Below are 17,326 nucleotides of genomic sequence, written 5' to 3'. Positions count from 1 at the left end.
CACCGGCACGGACGGGGCAGGGCCGGGGCTGCCCGGTGAGGTATGCGGGTGTGAGAGGGGAAGAGCGGGAGTAATCCAGAGGTATTGCCGAAAGCCGTCCTTAATCCCCCCGGGTTCCCAGTCGCCGTGCTCGGATTATGCAAGAGGTTGCGCTTTCTCAGAATTTTTGCCTCTCTCCTTCCCTTTTGTTAACGGGTTGTAGGCCTGTGCTGGAAGCTTCTGTCTGCCACGTAAAGGCGAGGAAGGCCGCGTAGCTGCACTCGTGTGACCCCACAGGTCGGTGATCAGCCGCGTGTCGAGCTGTGACAGGGGCTGGTTTGAGGCACGCACCCTGAAACGGTGCTGCAGCCGCGCTTTCACAAGTTGCGGTGCTGCCGCTGTTTGAAATCCGTAGGGAGAGATCCCGTGGGCCGGAGAGAGGGCTTTCTTTTGTTCTGTAAAGTTCTGCGCAGGTTTGGCCGAGGAGCTTTTCATAATCCTTGCTTCCCTTTTGCTGATTGTGTTGTTATTGTGCCAGAATCAGAGTGTGTGAGCGTGCTGATCCTAAACTGGGCCTGTGGTGCTGTAACTACAGCATCACTTTGCTTCTGCTACTGTTTAAGGAAGGAGATCTCCCTCTGCTTTTCTTCCTTCTTTTTTTTTTTCTTTTCTGAAGAACACTTTTGGTTGAAGAACACTTTTGGTGCTCAAATCCTTTCCATGTGCAGCTGCTGCCATCTGATGCATGTCATACACCTTGTGCTGTGATTTGGAGGCTTAAGGCTCATGTATCCCCAGTGATGTGTGGTGATGAGAATGTTAGCGATGTTTTTCTGTGGTCTTTCTCTCAACACTTCTCTTCTACAAGTACAAAAAATATTGTTAAGCTCATTGGTTGCCAAGCGAAGTAAGCAAAGAAATACACTGGCAACTTTAGTCTGTCTTCTGCTCTGTTTGCATCTGAATGGCTTTGAGTATTTTTTCAGTACTGGTCTGGCTGTACTTGGAAAAGAAATAGATTCACAGAGTGAATTGAAGATGTATTGCAAACTGAGACTTTTTGTGGGACCTCTGTCTCATTCTTTTCTCTAGTTGGAAGGTGTTAGAGAATAGGAGAGTCCTAGCAGAATGGGCAAAGTCTAAGCAAAAGCAGTGTCTTTGCTGTGCTTCTTGGTTGTTCTTTCTCTTTGTAACTAAATTATTGGTTTACTCAATTAACTTTGTAATTTGCCTCTTACTTTGATGATAGAAGTTTAATGAGTGATAAGTCTAACTAGCAGTACCTGGTTGGAAAGTTTTTTGGCAAGATTTCTGAACATTCATAGGCAACCCATTTTTTTTTTTAACCTCTGTCCTGAAGGGCTTTTCCCAGTACTTATGTTAAGCACGTGGCTGTGACAGCATTGAGATGTCAGTCTGTGAATGCTCTTCTGCAGCTGCTGGGGATTTCAGTATCGTAACAAACATGTGCTTTTGTGTTTAACTGAATTGAAAGAAAACCAACACAACAACATAATTTCCTTCTTATTGATGAACACATTCCTTTGGTGAGTTCCATCTCAAACGAAGCAAATGCTCTTTGCCTCTGGCAGTGGGATCCAGTGATACAGGGATGAGCATAGGGAATCACTTATCTAATGATATTTTGTACTTTGATGATTCTATTTCAATTTCCTTGTCTGAACAGTAAGAGTAAAGATGAGTTGAGTTTCTGTCAGTGAGACAGCTTGATTGTTCAGTGGTTGAATATTCCTGAAAGGACAGCTTTAAAGTGAGAGTTTAAAATTGAGTGAGGATTATATAGAAATCCTATGTAAGCTTTTTCAAATGTCTAGACACTGTTTTTCAGTATGGACTGTAAGATCTTGTGGTATAAAACAGACCAAGGAAATTGAAATTGCTAGGGAGCTCTAGATGCTGACTTACTTTGTAAGCTGCTGTTTTTAGTAGTTTTTGGGATGACACCCGGTGTGTCTTTTTTTTCATTTCATTATAATCTGTTGATGCCATCTGAATGTAAAATACCATGCAAACCTTTACAGCCTGTAGGACATCTAATTGAGTAGACTGCACTGTTGACCAAATGTCAAACGTTGATCTCTAAGCTCTTAATGTGAAACCACGATGAAAACCTGATAGGTTTAAACTTAAGGCATGAGAACGAGAGGCTCAATAAGAGAAACTCTCAATTTGTGTGGTTACAGCATTCTGTGTGGAACTTATGTTGTTGGTTCAGTGATCTTTGTGTAGTGATGCCTGGGTTGGACCTCATCTCATAGGTGCCAGGAGACAGGTGATGTGGTGGTTGTTTGTGGAAGTTAAGCTTCATGTTTGTTTACTTAGCAGCATCTCTAGCATAAACTGTAGTTCTCCAAAAATCCAGTGGGATGGAGAAATTTGTTGGAATGCCAGGTTTTTGCAAATAGGATCTTTTCGTGAGTTCTTTATTTTCGTTACTGTAATGCTCTTCCAAAAACTTCTTTTAGCTGAGTCACTATTGTCATCGGCCATGGAATGTATTTGGATGGGAATATTCAGCTGGAGTCTGTGGAAAAAGTAATAGCTTTGTGCCCACTGACACTTGGGAAGGGTGGTTTAAATTATATTAAAGATCAGAAATTGATGACTTGTATGTTCACAAACCTGTGTGTTTTCCAGTTCTAAATTTGCGTTATAAGCATTGAAAAGTCAACGTATAACATGTTCAGCAGGAGATAAATTCCCAGCTTCTTGCCATAGGCTGTTTGAGATAGGTTTTGTTCTGTTTAGAAAATGGTGGGGGGTTTCTGCTGCTTCTTGTTCGTTGTGGTTATTGTTTGTTGGTTTGGTTTTGTTTCTTTGAAACCGGATATTGCTTTTAAAACCAAGTAGTACAGGAAGGGGAAAAAGCCGAATACCTGGAATGGTTATGGAATATAAATGGAATATGGAATATGTTGAAGTTCCTAACATAATTTCTGATCTCGTTTTCCTATTCTTTCTCATCTACTTTAACAATTTCAAATTATTTTAGGACTGTCTTTGTATTTCACTGTTATCTGATGCAGTGGGGAGGAGGTAGGTGGAACATTAAAATTTTTGTATGCTAACTGCTTTTCTTATCAAGTGATCAGGCTCCGTGCTACTAGCAGGGATATATGTTTTAATAGTAAAATACCCTTATATATACAGAGAAAACTACATCTGTGTTTTGGTTTTAGAGAGCAGTTGTGTTCACGTTCCATTTTGCAGTTGCTTTTTTACATTGCTATGGGAACTGGTTCAACTTGTATAGTAAGACCTGAAGTGGTACAGTAACAAGATTTTTGGCCTGATCTCTGTAAATGTAAGGACAGGTATTCTGCAGCAGCGTGTATGAATTAAAATATTGTGTAAGGAGAAGAACAAGAATTTGGTTTTGGTTTCTTCTGGACATACAACTACCAGCTGTAATGAAGGAAGCATTACATTTTAGCAGTAATTATGGTTCTGATTTCTGAGGATGGTTTATTTTCATTTCTGGTTTTCTGTAAGATTTGTGAGTTGATATCTGAACATGACATCGTGTATTCAGCTATATAACCTCTGCTCCATCACTGTTAAGTTTTTAATAAGTGTATGTGTGTGAACACATAGAAGAAGCCTATTTAGTAATGAACTAATTCATATTAAGCAAGTATTTAATAAGTTTTTAAGTCTGAAGACTGAAGCTGGACAAATTTTAACTAGAATAAAAGGCAGTTTATAAAATAATCAAACTTGAAATGTTTTTTTAGTTCTCCAGCTGTTGCAGTCTTTAATTCAAGTTTCACGCATATTTTTCCTGCAGGATTTCTGGTGAGCCAAACCAGAGAATAAAGTGAAGCAGGTTGTAATAATAACTTTGAAGAGTAGTCTTTTCTAGCCTTAAATTGAAGTAACCATCTAATGTGACTACCAGCTAGCAGTAAACTAGAACGACATTGCAGTTGTAAAGTCTATTAAAGACCTGTTTATTTTTCCCTGAAAAAAGCAATAATATTTAACCATTTGTAGCTACAGGTAACATAAGCAATTAACCTTTTCAGAGGATTGTACGTATGGAAAGCAATCTGTACCCCAGAAATCAAAGCTTGTTTCTGATCTTGTCTCTTGCAGAGTCTGCAGCAATCAAAAGGAGTCACACTGAGCTCAAGTTCAGAAGTACTTTACGCATGAAATCTGCTGGCTCTCTAGCTGACTCTGCCCTGTCACCATCTCAACAGGTAGAGTGCTTTTGTGCCTGAGCCATGCAGCAAGCATAGTTGTTCCTGGTGTAATTGTCCTGTGGCAAAATGCACATTTAGGCCTTCAGGTTTCTTCTTTGGGGAATGTGTCAAGAAGAATGCATGGCAAATCTGTCACAAAAGTACTCTAAGGAAACCATACTAGTAGTATGGTTTGTTTTTTGTTTTTTGTTTTTTCAACATTCTTGGAGCTTGATAGCAATAGAGAAAGTGTTCTATTGTAAAATGGAAGCAGTCCAGATACATAGAGCATAGTGAGTGTCTGCTTCAGTCAAAGCAGTGTTTTGTTTTGCGTTTGGTTCTATTTTTTCATCTGCAGTGATTTGAAAGGAAATATCTCAGTGAATTCTGTGAATGAGAGGAAGACGTTTTACCACTGGGGAAAAAGGAACTCCAGAAGTGTTATCCAAAAGAATGCAAAATACAGGTCAGCTTCTGTAATAGGATGGATGTTTTGAGGAGATAGACACAGAAAAGCTCTTATTTTCAAGATTGGCACGTAAAAATTTGCACTTTTTTTCAAATTCTAATGCTCGCCATTTTGCTGTGGTTAGAAATTTCTAATTTGCTTTGCATTTTTTAAGTAGATGGATAACTTTAAATTCTGCTTTGTAAAACAGTTAATACGTAATGAGGTTTTTGATTTATCCTTTGTGCTGTATCACTGATAAAAGCAGAATCTTGCAGAAGGATGTATGCTTGTGTTTTCCCTTGTAGTAAGAAGCCATGTTTTGAGCCTGATCATATTCTGCCTCTGTTATGTGTTTCATATAAATTGCTGTAGCCTGTGATGGTAATAGTGAAAGCAGCATACTACTCGTGTAGTAGTTTGGGCTTTAGTTAATTGAAGCTGCTTGTTCTGTATTCACTGATTATGAAATAATCCAGACTTATTTTCATATATCCAACATGTGCACTCGCTGCCAGCCAGGGATGGTGCTGTTGTCTTTGGTATTCTGGAAAGACTTTTTTAAAACTACATTCAGAATATTTGGATTGATAACTGTGATGCACCTAGTTGTAACAGAAGCTGGGGTTGTCTTGATGAACTCTGAGAAATGGGGGAAAAGGGTCACTTGTATAGAGTTGAGGTTTTAAGTGTGGCATCTGAAAGGACTTTACTTTGTTGAAGTCTCTCTGATATAAACCAATTTGAAGAAATAAGGCTTCGTAAAATCCCTGTCAAGAACTTCTCGTTGGAACTAGGAAAGCTGTGTTAAAAAAAATATAGATTGCCTCATATGTAGGATACTATAAGATGGCTATATATATACTACTCTATTACCTGTGCAGCTGAAGTACATAACGTGTAAATTTGTCACTTCTTCATAATGTTACTCCACATAAGGATCTAGCACTTGTAACGTTGAGTGTTGTGCTTCAGAATTTGTCACTTGAATGAGTAGCTGGAAATTAGTGTAGCATTACATTAAAATCTGTATTTCCTGTTTCCTCTCTATCTGTGTTTTCGATTTCCTATCTTCCCAATGGTGTAGAGAGACAAAAATATAAGTAGGATTTGTGGTGACCTGCTCCCTAATGTGGGGGAACAAAGGCTCCATTGGTTTTGAAGAAGCCTCAGAATGAGGCTGTTTAACCTTGGTCTTTGTTGAGTCTTGGTGAACAGAGTTTGATGAGTAGAGTTGCCTTTTTTTTGCTTGCCTCAAGCTGGGATGGCGGCTAGTAGTGATACCTGTCATTCCCCCTATTGGAATGATGTCAGAAGACCAAGCCTCCAGTTCATGTTATCCATCTGTCATTTGAAAACTGATAAATCAGAAGGCAACAACAACAACAAAAATCAATAAATCCCCAAACCAACCAACCAGATAAAACTTCCACAAAAAAAAAAAAAACACCACCAACAAAAAACAAGCATAACATACAAAGCAGATAGAATATTTGTGTTATGCAAGTATGAAAGGTGTTATGCTTGTGCAAGACAGCTGTGACAAGAACAGCTTACCTTCTAGAAGACTACGAAATTTGTTTTCAATAGCTTTTCCAGTCAAGATTAATGATACTCTCCCATGCATGGGAAGATGTAGAAAAAGAAGATAGTTTGTTCTGTTGTTTTCTGTAGGACTACCAATTCTATTTTTGGCAGAATATTCTAAAATGTTCTTATATTGCTCTCTTTCTTCTTCTTGCTATCTAATCTTAGCCATGGAGCTGGTTTAAAAGATGGAAGATTCAGGAATACTGTGGTGTCTTGTTTGCATTTGCATACATTTGGTTGCTTGTGGGTGGTTTTGGATGCTCCTGGGAGTTTAAACCTGTAGTACTGCTTGTGTATCTCTGTTCTTCTACTTCCTTGAACCGGTAATTTAAGAACCTGTTGGCCTATTTAATCAAACTTGATAGAGGGAAGAGTTTTAAAGAGAGTTGAGCTTTTATAGGTTTGTTGAATAGAAAGTGTCTGAGTAATGAAGGTTCCAGCAGTGGCAGTAATTGCAGTGATTTCCTTCTTATTCAGACCAAAGAGTTTATGTAGAAGGGAGTAAGTAAGCAGATTTCAGCTTTGTTAAAACTAAGTACACTTACACTTTGTGGTGCAGAAGACAGAGCTCTCACTTCAGCTGAACTATTGTGCAGTGACTGTTCAAAACTCCTGTTATGCTATTTTAATGTTTGTGTTACAACAGCAACTGAAAATCATGTGGCTGTAGCAGCTGGAATTTTAATCCTTTTAATTATGACAGATTTTCAAAGCATGCTCTGGCTGATTTGGTCAGCTGACTGTATAGTATGTACAATAACATCAAGTGATTGCACAAATTCTGAGACCAGTGGTCACCTCATTGGAACTGGATGTATTTTTAGGTTTCTCTGCTAGTAACAGTCAAGTGCGTGTACTTAAGCATCTCATATGAACTGAACCTAGTTGCTGACACTATGCTGTCAGAAAAGGACAGCTGTTCCTTCTTGCTATAGTCACTGATTTGACATTTTGTCTTCTCACCAAATTGTGGCAAGGAACACAATGGGGTACAAACGCTTTAAATGTTATTTGCATGTGTTTTAATGACAGCTGTTTTTCTTTTGGTCAGCAGTGGTGTGCTTCACAGGATCTTCGCTTTTGTTTATAGAGTAATGAATAGCACAGCTTCAGAGCTCGCTGCATCCAGCAATAATTTTCTTTATCCTTTACCCAACAGTTTTTTCTTCATCAAATAATGTTTGGGAGGAAGGTGGTGGTTCGTGCGCTCTGTGTAGTACTAGCAGTACCTCATTAGTGGAACTTCAAAGGAAAATGACTCGTGTGGATACGCTTAATCAGTGAGTCAAAGAGGTACTAAGTTTCGTGATTCTCAAGCAGTTCTGCAGCAGGTGCTATGAAGTTAAGGCTTGTGCGGAATTGTAGTGAAAGTCATACTGATGCTCTACTGATGTCCAAATAGCTTTTAGATCATGTATTGCCCATAGAGCCACAGGATCTGGATTTTAATAGGAAAAAACATTTAATACCAATATGGCTTTTGTAGGTGTCAATAAAATTCTAATTTACAGGTACTGAGAGAGTAGATTTTTTCAGCTATTTAGTTGTTCACTTGCATAACTGCTTCTTTATTAAAATAACAGCTGAAAACATCTGCTATCAGAATTAGCATCTACCTGTTGGTAGCATATGATATTTTAGGATCTGATGTGGTCTTCATAAACTGTTAGTAATATTCAATGTTTTTTACCAGGTTCTGTCTCCTTCTCACACACTTTAAAATCTCATTTGTTTCTATGAGATTGTTAGGTTTTGGTGGGGGTTAGCTTGCGTGAAAGGAGCCTTAGAGCTTGAGAAAAGCTAGTATAATCACACAACTCGGGTTTCACAATCTGACTTGTAAAGACCAAGATAGCATGCTAGGGAGGAGGATGTTTTACTGTCTTAATAGAATGTACTTCTGTGCAAGCTCACATGGGCTATTTAAAGGTAGTATTTAATGGTAGTTGACTAATTTAGGGTATGTCTACACAAATGGTGCAGGCAAACATGAGCTCTGGTTGACTGCATTCTGAGCAGCCTGAATGTAAGCCAGCTTTGGCCTAGAAGCAAGCCAGCAGTGCTAGCATAGCTCTGTGCTCCAGCTAACAAACCCACTGCCTGGTCTAGAAACAGCTTGATTCTTAAACTGAGCCAGGGGCACAGCTTTTTGGGAAGCAGGTAAACATTAATTTATTTTAAAATGTAATTGTGTGGGTTACTGATCAAATTAAGCTTTGCTGCTACCAGACTGTTTGATGGGAGCCAGGCTGTATTTAGATGTATGGAGAGCTGGGCCCTATGAAGTCTTTTTCATTATCAACTAACATTATTCTTTCTCAAGGCTATTTCCATTGTGTGTCAAGTGCTTTAAAATAAGTGCATAATCTGAGAGGTTCCTTCAGATCTCTGTTCTGATTGACTCCAGGAAACCTGGAGTTTGGTTTTAGTACTGATGCAAAATTCCAAGGTTGTTTTGGTCTATCAGCAGGTAGACTGTTGTATTTGACAGGAATTACTTAAAAGGAGAGCTTTGGTGAAAGGACTACAAATAAAATTGCATTCTTTGTCCACTAATATTCCATTTGATTCTTTGCTGAAAGTTTTTAAGATCTTTCTGTTAGATGCCATCAGTTTTGATATGTAAGGTTAAAGTGTGTTATGTGCCATGAAGTTTTGCTGAAATGCTCAGCAGTCAGTCAGTCACAGAGTTCAGTGACTGGTGCATTTGATGAAGAAACTTGTTCCTCAATATATAAATACAAAGGTACAGTGGGGAAAATTCAGCTGTGTTTTGCCTGCTAAGTGTAGCACATACGCTTCTTTGTTAGAAGTGTTTGGGGAGAGTGGGTGGCTAAAATATTTGAGTTATCCAAATTACGAGGGATGGAGGGATGAGAACTGATTGGTACTTCAAGTTGGCATGAATTTCAAAGTATTAAAAGAATACAGCAGAGTGAAGTTGGACAGAACTCTATTTAAATGCTTTAAATAATTTAAAGTGGAGTGTCTGAAAAGCTGTTTTGTTTCCTCTTCAGTTTGAACAAAAGGAATAATACTCATCATTCTTATTTTTTAGAGTACTTTTCATGTAAGAAGTTTTAATGAATTAAAACTGAAGTGTTTACTGAGCCCATTTTTCAGCCAGTAGAAAAAAAAAAGTAATGAACCATTTCTACTCTATTAATCTTACATTCTGCAAGCGTTTTGTTAAAACGAAACAAAACAAAAACAAAAAAATAACAACAAAATAATAACAACAAGCAAACTTTATTTGGAGCTTAGGGAGTAAGGAAAAGATGGAACTGAGCAGTGTATTTTGAGGTCTGGCTCTGTGTTAGTTACTCTCTGATATCTCTGAACTGTAATCCCAGTGGTATCACTTCTGCAGGGGAGTTTTTTGGAGCATGTGGGAGGGTTTGGTCATTTCTGTAGGCCTGCACTCAAGTTGGTAAGCAGTTCCAGAGCTTCTGGAAGTATGATACAAAGATGCCAAGTTTAACTTTTTTAATTATTACTTTTTTCCAGTTAGCAGAGCAGAGGATTGGGTTTGTGTATGTCAGTGTGTTGAAATAGATTATGCAATCAGTTCTGTTTGGGTTTTTATTGCTGTTTGTCCTAGTTATATAGAGTTGCCATGTTACCTCCACACTTTGAACTGCTAGTATTGTAAATAGGGTGAGTGGTAGAATGCATTAAATAAATTACCTTTTGTGGGTTGAACTGAAGATGTATCATTGGGGCTGTTTTGGGCAGTATAGTTTTAATATCAAAGTTTTCAGTGAAATAAAAGGAATTAGCAATTATACTATGCACTTAACTATATTTATGCATAAATATTAAAATTAAAGAGGAGCTACAGGTGAAATTAGTAAGAGTGAAGAGCTGTTATAAAGGAGTGCTCTCTGTCAGAATTGTGTATGGAGACATGAAAGGAGGTTGAGATGAATGCTGAGGGTTGCAGGTTGCCTTAAAGAGAACTGCATGAAGAAGGTGTTGGAAGCTTAATTGGTAGCAAGTAACCCAGGCAACTTTGTTTGGAGAAATGGATATTTAGCACGGATGAGGATGAATCTGGCTTCCTTTAGTTTGTCTCCTTTCTCTGTAAGTTGTATGGTTTATGATTTTAGGTGATAAGTGGTATCGATGATGATGCATTGGTTTTAACTGAGTCATTTATTTGGAATGGGCAGGGAAAAAGAACTCTTCCTGAGAGAAGATTATTCAATGTTTTTATCTAAGATACACATTTAATATCTGGTGACAGTTTGTGCATGTATTCTGATGCAAATGTGTGTGTATATTTAATTTTTGGGTGAACTTTTTTGTTTGAGGTAAAATTTTACCTACTTGACTACTGATCAGTTTGTGTTGCTTTAATATACATTTCTTCATACGTATGGAGAAAGCAAAAATGCAAGTAACTGTTGGTAAATATTAACAATATTGAACTAATATTATGTGGTTTTTTGTTGTTTTTTTTTTGTCTCCCTTCTTTCAGAATTGGATTTACAGTCATGGGGGAACATCAGCAACATTTGCACTGTGTGAACTGTGTCAGCCGTCGTTGTATGACCAGACCAGAGCCTGGCATTTCATGCGATTTGATAGGCTGTCCACTGGTTTGTGGAGCAGTTTTTCACTCATGTAAAGCTGAGGAACATCGCATTTTATGTCCACTTGAAAGAGTGCCTTGTTTGAATAGTGGCTTCGGATGTCCCTTCGTAGTGGCCCGTAATAAAATTGCTGATCATCTGGAAGTTTGTCCTGCAAGCGTGGTATGTTGCACCATGGAGTGGAACAGATGGCCTGTCAGTTATGCAGACCGAAAATCTTACGAAAATCTGAGTAAAGATGTTGATGAAGTGGAGCAGCTAGATATGGCTTTGGCCCTTCAAGACCAGCGCATGTTACTAGAATCACTTAAGGTAGCAACTATGATGTCAAAAGCAGCTGATCAAATGTCAGAATCCAGAGAACAAACATCTGTCAAAACAAGTGCTCCAGATACAGCGTGCTCCAATGGTTTGATACCTGTAGATGAAGAGTCCTACGGAGCACTTTATCAGGCTACTGTAGAAACAACAAGGAGTTTAGCTGCTGCTCTGGATATCCTGAACACTGCTACTAGGGACATTAGTATGTTAAACTCAAGGCTCTACACTTCACCACAGGAAATGAAAGAAGATACTGAGATTAAGGAACAAGCTTCTAATGGCATTATTCAGGATAGTAAGCCTGACCGTGAATATCCAGATGAAGAAAACATTGGAGCAGTTGGGGGAATTAACTTTGATAGCCTGCATCAAAATTCACAAATGGAACAAAATGGCTCTAGTGATATTTGTTATGATGCAATACAAAATCAGGACTTAAATCTAAACCTTAATAACTCCTCACTCTTGTGTAATGGTTTTCATGTAGAAAATGAGTGTTCAAAGGTGTTAGACCAGATTGAAGATCTTGGTGTATCTAATTCAAAATCATCCAGTGTAGCAAATGGTGAATGTACTGCATCTCATGATGATGAAGCATTACAGTCTTGCAGCTCCTTCCCTGTAACATCGCAACTTAAAGAAGTAATACCATCCGATCACTTAGTTAATGGCAATGTGAATCATATGCTGCTTCCCCATAATGCTAATGAAGAGGAAATTTTAGAGAGGCAAGTGGAGCAGGAAAGACTGAGAAATGTAGATGTGTTTTCAATTATGCGGCATCGATCGTACAAATTCCTTTGGTCAGCACCAAAAGAAGACAAAGCTGTTGATACATCAGATTTGGAGATAACAGAAGATCCTATGGGTCTTCAGGGAATTGATCTAATCACTGCAGCTCTGTTGTTTTGCCTAGGAGACTCTCCTGGAGGTAGGGGAATATCAGAAAGTCGCACTGTCGATGTCTATCGTGTTGACTTTGGGACCCAAACGTTTTCTCTCCCATCAGCTATATTGGCCACAAATACGATGGTGGGGGAAATAGCTTCAGCATCTGCATGTGATCATGCCAACCCACAGCTCTCAAATCCAAGTCCATTCCAGACCCTTGGACTGGATTTGGTATTGGAATATGTGGCTAGATACCAAACAAAACAGCGTTCAATGTTTACATTTGTTTGTGGACAGTTATTTAGAAGGAATGAATTTTCTTCTCATTTTAAGAATGTGCATGGTGATATTCATGCTGGCCTTAATGGCTGGATGGAGCAGAGGTGTCCCTTGGCATATTATGGGTGTACATATTCTCAACGAAGGTTTTGTCCTTCAACACAAGGGGCAAAAATTATTCATGACCGCCACTTACGGTCATTTGGTGTTCAGCCTAGTATTTCTACAGTATTAGTAGAACCAGCAAAAAGCTGCTTAATTGGACTACACAATGACCATTTGAGTAGTCTACCTTTTGAGGTTTTGCAACACATTGCTAGTTTTCTAGATGGCTTTAGTTTATGTCAACTTTCAAGAGTGTCACGTTTAATGAGAGATGTGTGTGGAAGCTTGCTTCAAGCACGTGGAATGGTGATACTGCTTTGGGAGAAGAGAAAGTACCCAGATGGAAGTTCTTCTTGGCAAATAAAAGAAAAGGTAAGTTATTTTTGGTGGTAAAAAGGAAAGTATTAATTTGGTAAAAGGAAAGTATTAATTTGGTCATCTCTACCGTTTTTCCTGATCTAACGTTATTACTGTTTTTTTGATATAATATACCTTCAAGAAACAGATTATCATACAGAATAATTAGCAAAAAATGGCTAGCAGGTTGGTTCAATTTTCCACATACTTCAAGAAGTAGAAGTAATGTCTGCCCATTTTTATTTGGTGTAAATAAACATTTTAAAATCTTGGGAAAACTCTAGGTTTTAGCTTTTAGCTCATTATTTTCTTTAGTATTTAAATATTCCATAAAAATGGGAAAGTTGCCTATAGAGTTTGCATCTCTTGCAGTTATTCTGTTTTAAGTAATTTTGCTTTTTGTTCAACTGTTCAGATCTTATTTGTTGTTATGATAGAGTGCCTTAAGTATGTAAATTATTTTTAAAACCTTCAAGTGACCTTTGTAAATTGTTTCTCAATTCTCCCCACCCTCCAAAGTGCAGAGTATCCACAGCAATCATTTGGAATTGTGGAAGCTGATCTTTTCACAAATGGACAATTTCCTAATGAAGTTACCAATCATGACCAGTACAGATGATTATGCAGCACTTTATCATTTAACTTCTGATAGCACCCATTTTGTAGGCACACGCTATCATAGAATCATAGAATGGCCTAGCTTGGAAGGGGCCTCAAGGATCATGAATCTCCAACCCCCCTGCCACAGGCAGGGCCACCAACCTCCCCATTTAATACTAGACCAGCCTGCCCAGGGCCTCATCCAGTCTGGCCTTGAACAGCTCTAGGGATGGCATCCACAACCTCTCTGGCCAGCCTGTTCCAGCACCTCACCACTCTCATAGTAAAGAACTTCTCCCTGACATCCAACCTAAATCTTCCCTCCCTCAACTTAAAACCATTTCCTCTTGTCCTACAGTTATCTACCTTTCAAAGAGTTGATTCCCCTCCTGTTTGTAGGCTCCCTTTGGGTATTGAAAGGCTGCAATGAGGTCACCCCGCAGTTGAAAACTAAAAATTATTGCTTGTCTTTCTTTCCACTGTTCAGAGCTAACTGGTGTAATCTCAGACTGTCTATCTAAAATTTGGACTTGTGTGGTTTTGTCATATTGATTTTTATAGATCCAAAACATGTCTTGAAAATATAGCACAAACATTTAATCTGCTGAGTTCAGATGTCTTAAAATATTTTGAACCTGTGTATAACTTGTTTTCCAGGTTTGGCGGTTTAGTACAGCCTTCTGTACTGTGAACGAGTGGAAGTTTGCTGACATCGTAAGCATGGCTGATCACCTGAAGAAATGTAGCTATAATGCTGTAGAGAGAAGAGAGGAGGCTGTTCCACTGCCATGTATGTGTGTAACACGAGAACTCACTAAAGAAGGACGTTCACTGCGTTCTGTTTTGAAACCTGTACTTTAAATATTGCAGCCACTCCAATTGCACATACACTCAAGCACCTGATATAACCTCGGTAATATTACGTGACACTTTATTAATGTACTAAAGATACTTTCTAGCTAAATCTACTCTGTCACTGTGTATATAAGGTTTGAAGTGGCATTTATTTTTTATAATACTGTTTAGCTGGAAAGTAATGAAAGTTGCCTTAACGTTTGAAAAATTTGGAACTTGCTGGACAGGGTAGTTTTATCTAACTTATGTAATTTAAAAAAGGAATCCTAAGGTGTGTTTTTTTAAATTCATTGGTGCCCATGTTGCTGTTGACTGATGACATTTCAAAAATGGCCTCTAAGTGGTATGCACTGAATTGTACTGGGACAAAATCCTGACCAAGTGCACTTTCTGCATTTGGTCTATTTTTCTTAACAAATTATATTCCGAATATTTGAAAAATGAGGAAGAATTCAAAACGTCATGGTAGATATCCCAAACACTCAGCATTGAAGCACATCTTTAGTTATGAAATCAGTGTTCTACTGCTGTTCCTAATTAACAGGTGACCTAGGATAAGCTTTTTAATTTTTTTTTTTTTAAGGAACGATCTAAATGAGCTCAGATTTACAGCAGCTTAATTTTTAGTACAACTTTATTTTAACATGTCAAAAATGATTACTTTTCTTCTGAGCTATTAACAGCTACATCACTCATGGGAGCAAATCTTTTGGAGCTAAAAACATGGAATGCTAGTTTTTATTCTCGCACCTACAATGACATCTGATATAAAATGTTTCTCCTTGTCCTGCAATTGGCTGAGAGTTAAATTGCTTGAGCAGTCAGAAATTCAAGTATGTGATGAACGTTTATGAACTTATAATGCAGCTAATGAAAGGGCTTTTCTTGTTTTATGGTATATTGTGAGATGTATTGTCTCCTTTTCTGTTAATTTGTCTAGAAAAATGCTGCTTTTTTTTGAGGAGCATTTTAAATTACTGGTATGTATATCAAATGTATCATCTTCATAAGATGAGACATGATTTGTTAATTGCATAAAGCATATCAGAACTGTCTATTCAACCACATCTGTTAAATGAACAACTCCAGTTTGTATCCAGTCTTCCATAATAAAAGATCTTGCAAGGCATTTGTGAATAGGGAATACATGCTATGAAAAATGCCCTGGTATAGCAAAACAGTAATTACTTGAACTGACTTTCCAATTTGTTTGTATTAATGTTGGTGTCTCTAGCTTGTTGCACTTAGCAACTGTGCCACAAAGCTAAAACAGAAACAGACCAGAGTTTAGAACAAAGAAATACAGTACGTATTTCCATTATAGGAAAAAAAAGAGAGATTAGTAAGGAGGAGATGTTTACAAAAATGGCTAAATTTATTACTTGTAAATTCTATACTGGACAGTTGTTTATGACTAGTTTGGCTGCAGTTCACAACTTTGGTATCTGTGCATTTCCCATTCTGGGTCTGGTCCAGCTAAACATTCACTGCCTTCTGCCTTTTTCTATCCAGAATGCTAGGGGTGCCCAGGAAGAAAAAAAAAAAAAATTCAATCTATTCTTTTAGTGCCATGAGTTTAAATTACAAGAGCTCAAACAGAAACTCTGCCTGGATACTGAAGCAACGAGTTCTCTTTCCACAGTTTTTCTTTTTTTCGTTGAAGGGAGAATTGAGTAAACCTACCAGAGGAGTCAACAGTATTTGCAGTAATTCTTAACTGTTACCACAATTACGTGAAAAGGAGAATCAGAAGAGGAGAAGGAGAATCTTATGTACAGATCTGACCAACTGCGTTTTAGGTAGGAATTAAATATAAATAAACAAGTAACAATACAAAATGAAAACAATGCCCTAAGAGAACAGGGTTGTTGAAGTGCTTACTTACCCACTCTTCACCCATTCTTCAGTACAAGGCAGGAGAGAGACTTTAATCAGTTCTTATCTTTTAGCTCTAATGGCTCCTTGCTTCTGCTCTCCAATGTTTAAAAAAGTTGTGACTGGAAGGAATCTGACTGCTGAGGAGCTTATGGTCGAGTTTATGGCAAAATCTACTTTAAAACATCTGTCTTGGTCAGCAGTGTGGTGGTTTTGGTACTTGGCATTCTTCGTAACTACCCAAAACCCTGATAAGCGATGGTAGGCGGGCGTGTATCTTCGTTCCTTAGGAAAAGAGGGTATCCAGTTGTAGGAGCTGGTGTTGGTAGAATCTCACTTGTAGCACAGTGCAGATCTACATCTAAACTATCTGTTGTTGATTATTAAAATGAACTTTTTAAGTACTCAGTGTTCTTCTTAAGAAATAACACTATTTCTCAATTCATGCACTTTTGTTTTCAAATGTAGATACAGGCTTTTTTTGTTGTTGTTGTTAAATTAGTTTTATTTTTTACGAGAATCCAGAGCTATTAAAATTATCGATGTTGTAAACAAAATCTCTGCCTTGTAAACTGCTGCACAAGCAGGAATACAATATAGCTAGGATAAAACTTCTTTTTTTTAACACTGCTATGCAGTTCATAAAACATGTATGGTGTATAGTCAGTCTATCAAAATGTGGCTTGTTCACATTTGCCCCTCAATTTTAAAAACGCTGTATCCCTTTCCTGGTACATCCTCCTTACAGCATACATAGACAGCTGTTCCGGTCTTTCTTTTACTTGATACCACATTGCTACTTTGTTTAAAATATGTTTTCAATCATTATGCAATATTTTTTTTGCAATGTCTGTTAAAATCCTAATAAAACTTTTGGAGTTTCTCTTTTAGTATGACTCTTGTATTCGAAAGCTTTCCACCAGCGTTTCAGTGTTCAGATACGGTGCTCAATGTCTGCCTGTAAGACTTCACTAAATACTTGAAAAATCAAATTACATTGAGGAATCTATTTACAAATATTTAAACACTGCATGATTTGCAAGGAATTAATATACATCCACTTCACATTGAAGATCAATCGTTTCTTTTTAGACTACAGGCCTGTTAGTATTGCTTTAGTCTATTAGATTTTTTTTCTGCAATTAAAGATTCGACTGTATAGCACTGACTCTTGCTGTACCTGCAGGCTTTTTTCTGAATAGTAAGTCAGAAGGATTACCTGATGA

General features: G+C 37.9%; 1 protein-coding gene across 4 annotated transcripts; it reads left to right on the top strand.

Moving 5' to 3' along the window:
• Nucleotides 1-114: 114 nt before the first annotated feature.
• On the top strand, nucleotides 115-16,990 carry FBXO30 (F-box protein 30). Of its 4 annotated transcripts, XM_031552452.1 has the most exons (4): nucleotides 3,207-4,202; nucleotides 10,703-12,785; nucleotides 14,028-14,160; nucleotides 15,889-16,990. In XM_031552452.1, the coding sequence occupies exons 2-4, from the start codon at nucleotides 10,719-10,721 to the stop codon at nucleotides 15,900-15,902; spliced, it is 2,214 nt and encodes a 737-aa protein (XP_031408312.1). In that variant the 5' UTR covers nucleotides 3,207-4,202; nucleotides 10,703-10,718; the 3' UTR covers nucleotides 15,903-16,990. The 4 variants fall into 4 exon arrangements, with proteins under 4 accessions (XP_003204143.1, XP_031408312.1, XP_010705442.1 ...); XM_003204095.4 differs by lacking the exon at nucleotides 3,207-4,202 and adding an exon at nucleotides 115-276 and having other exon boundaries at nucleotides 14,028-16,990; XM_010707140.3 differs by having other exon boundaries at nucleotides 3,210-4,202; nucleotides 14,028-16,990.
• Nucleotides 16,991-17,326: the final 336 nt, after the last annotated feature.

Source organism: Meleagris gallopavo, chromosome 2 (assembly GCF_000146605.3).
Source record: "Meleagris gallopavo isolate NT-WF06-2002-E0010 breed Aviagen turkey brand Nicholas breeding stock chromosome 2, Turkey_5.1, whole genome shotgun sequence".
NCBI lineage: Eukaryota > Metazoa > Chordata > Aves > Galliformes > Phasianidae > Meleagris > Meleagris gallopavo.
The sequence above is the reverse complement of the archived record's forward strand: the minus strand, read 5'-3'. Positions and strand labels throughout refer to the sequence as shown.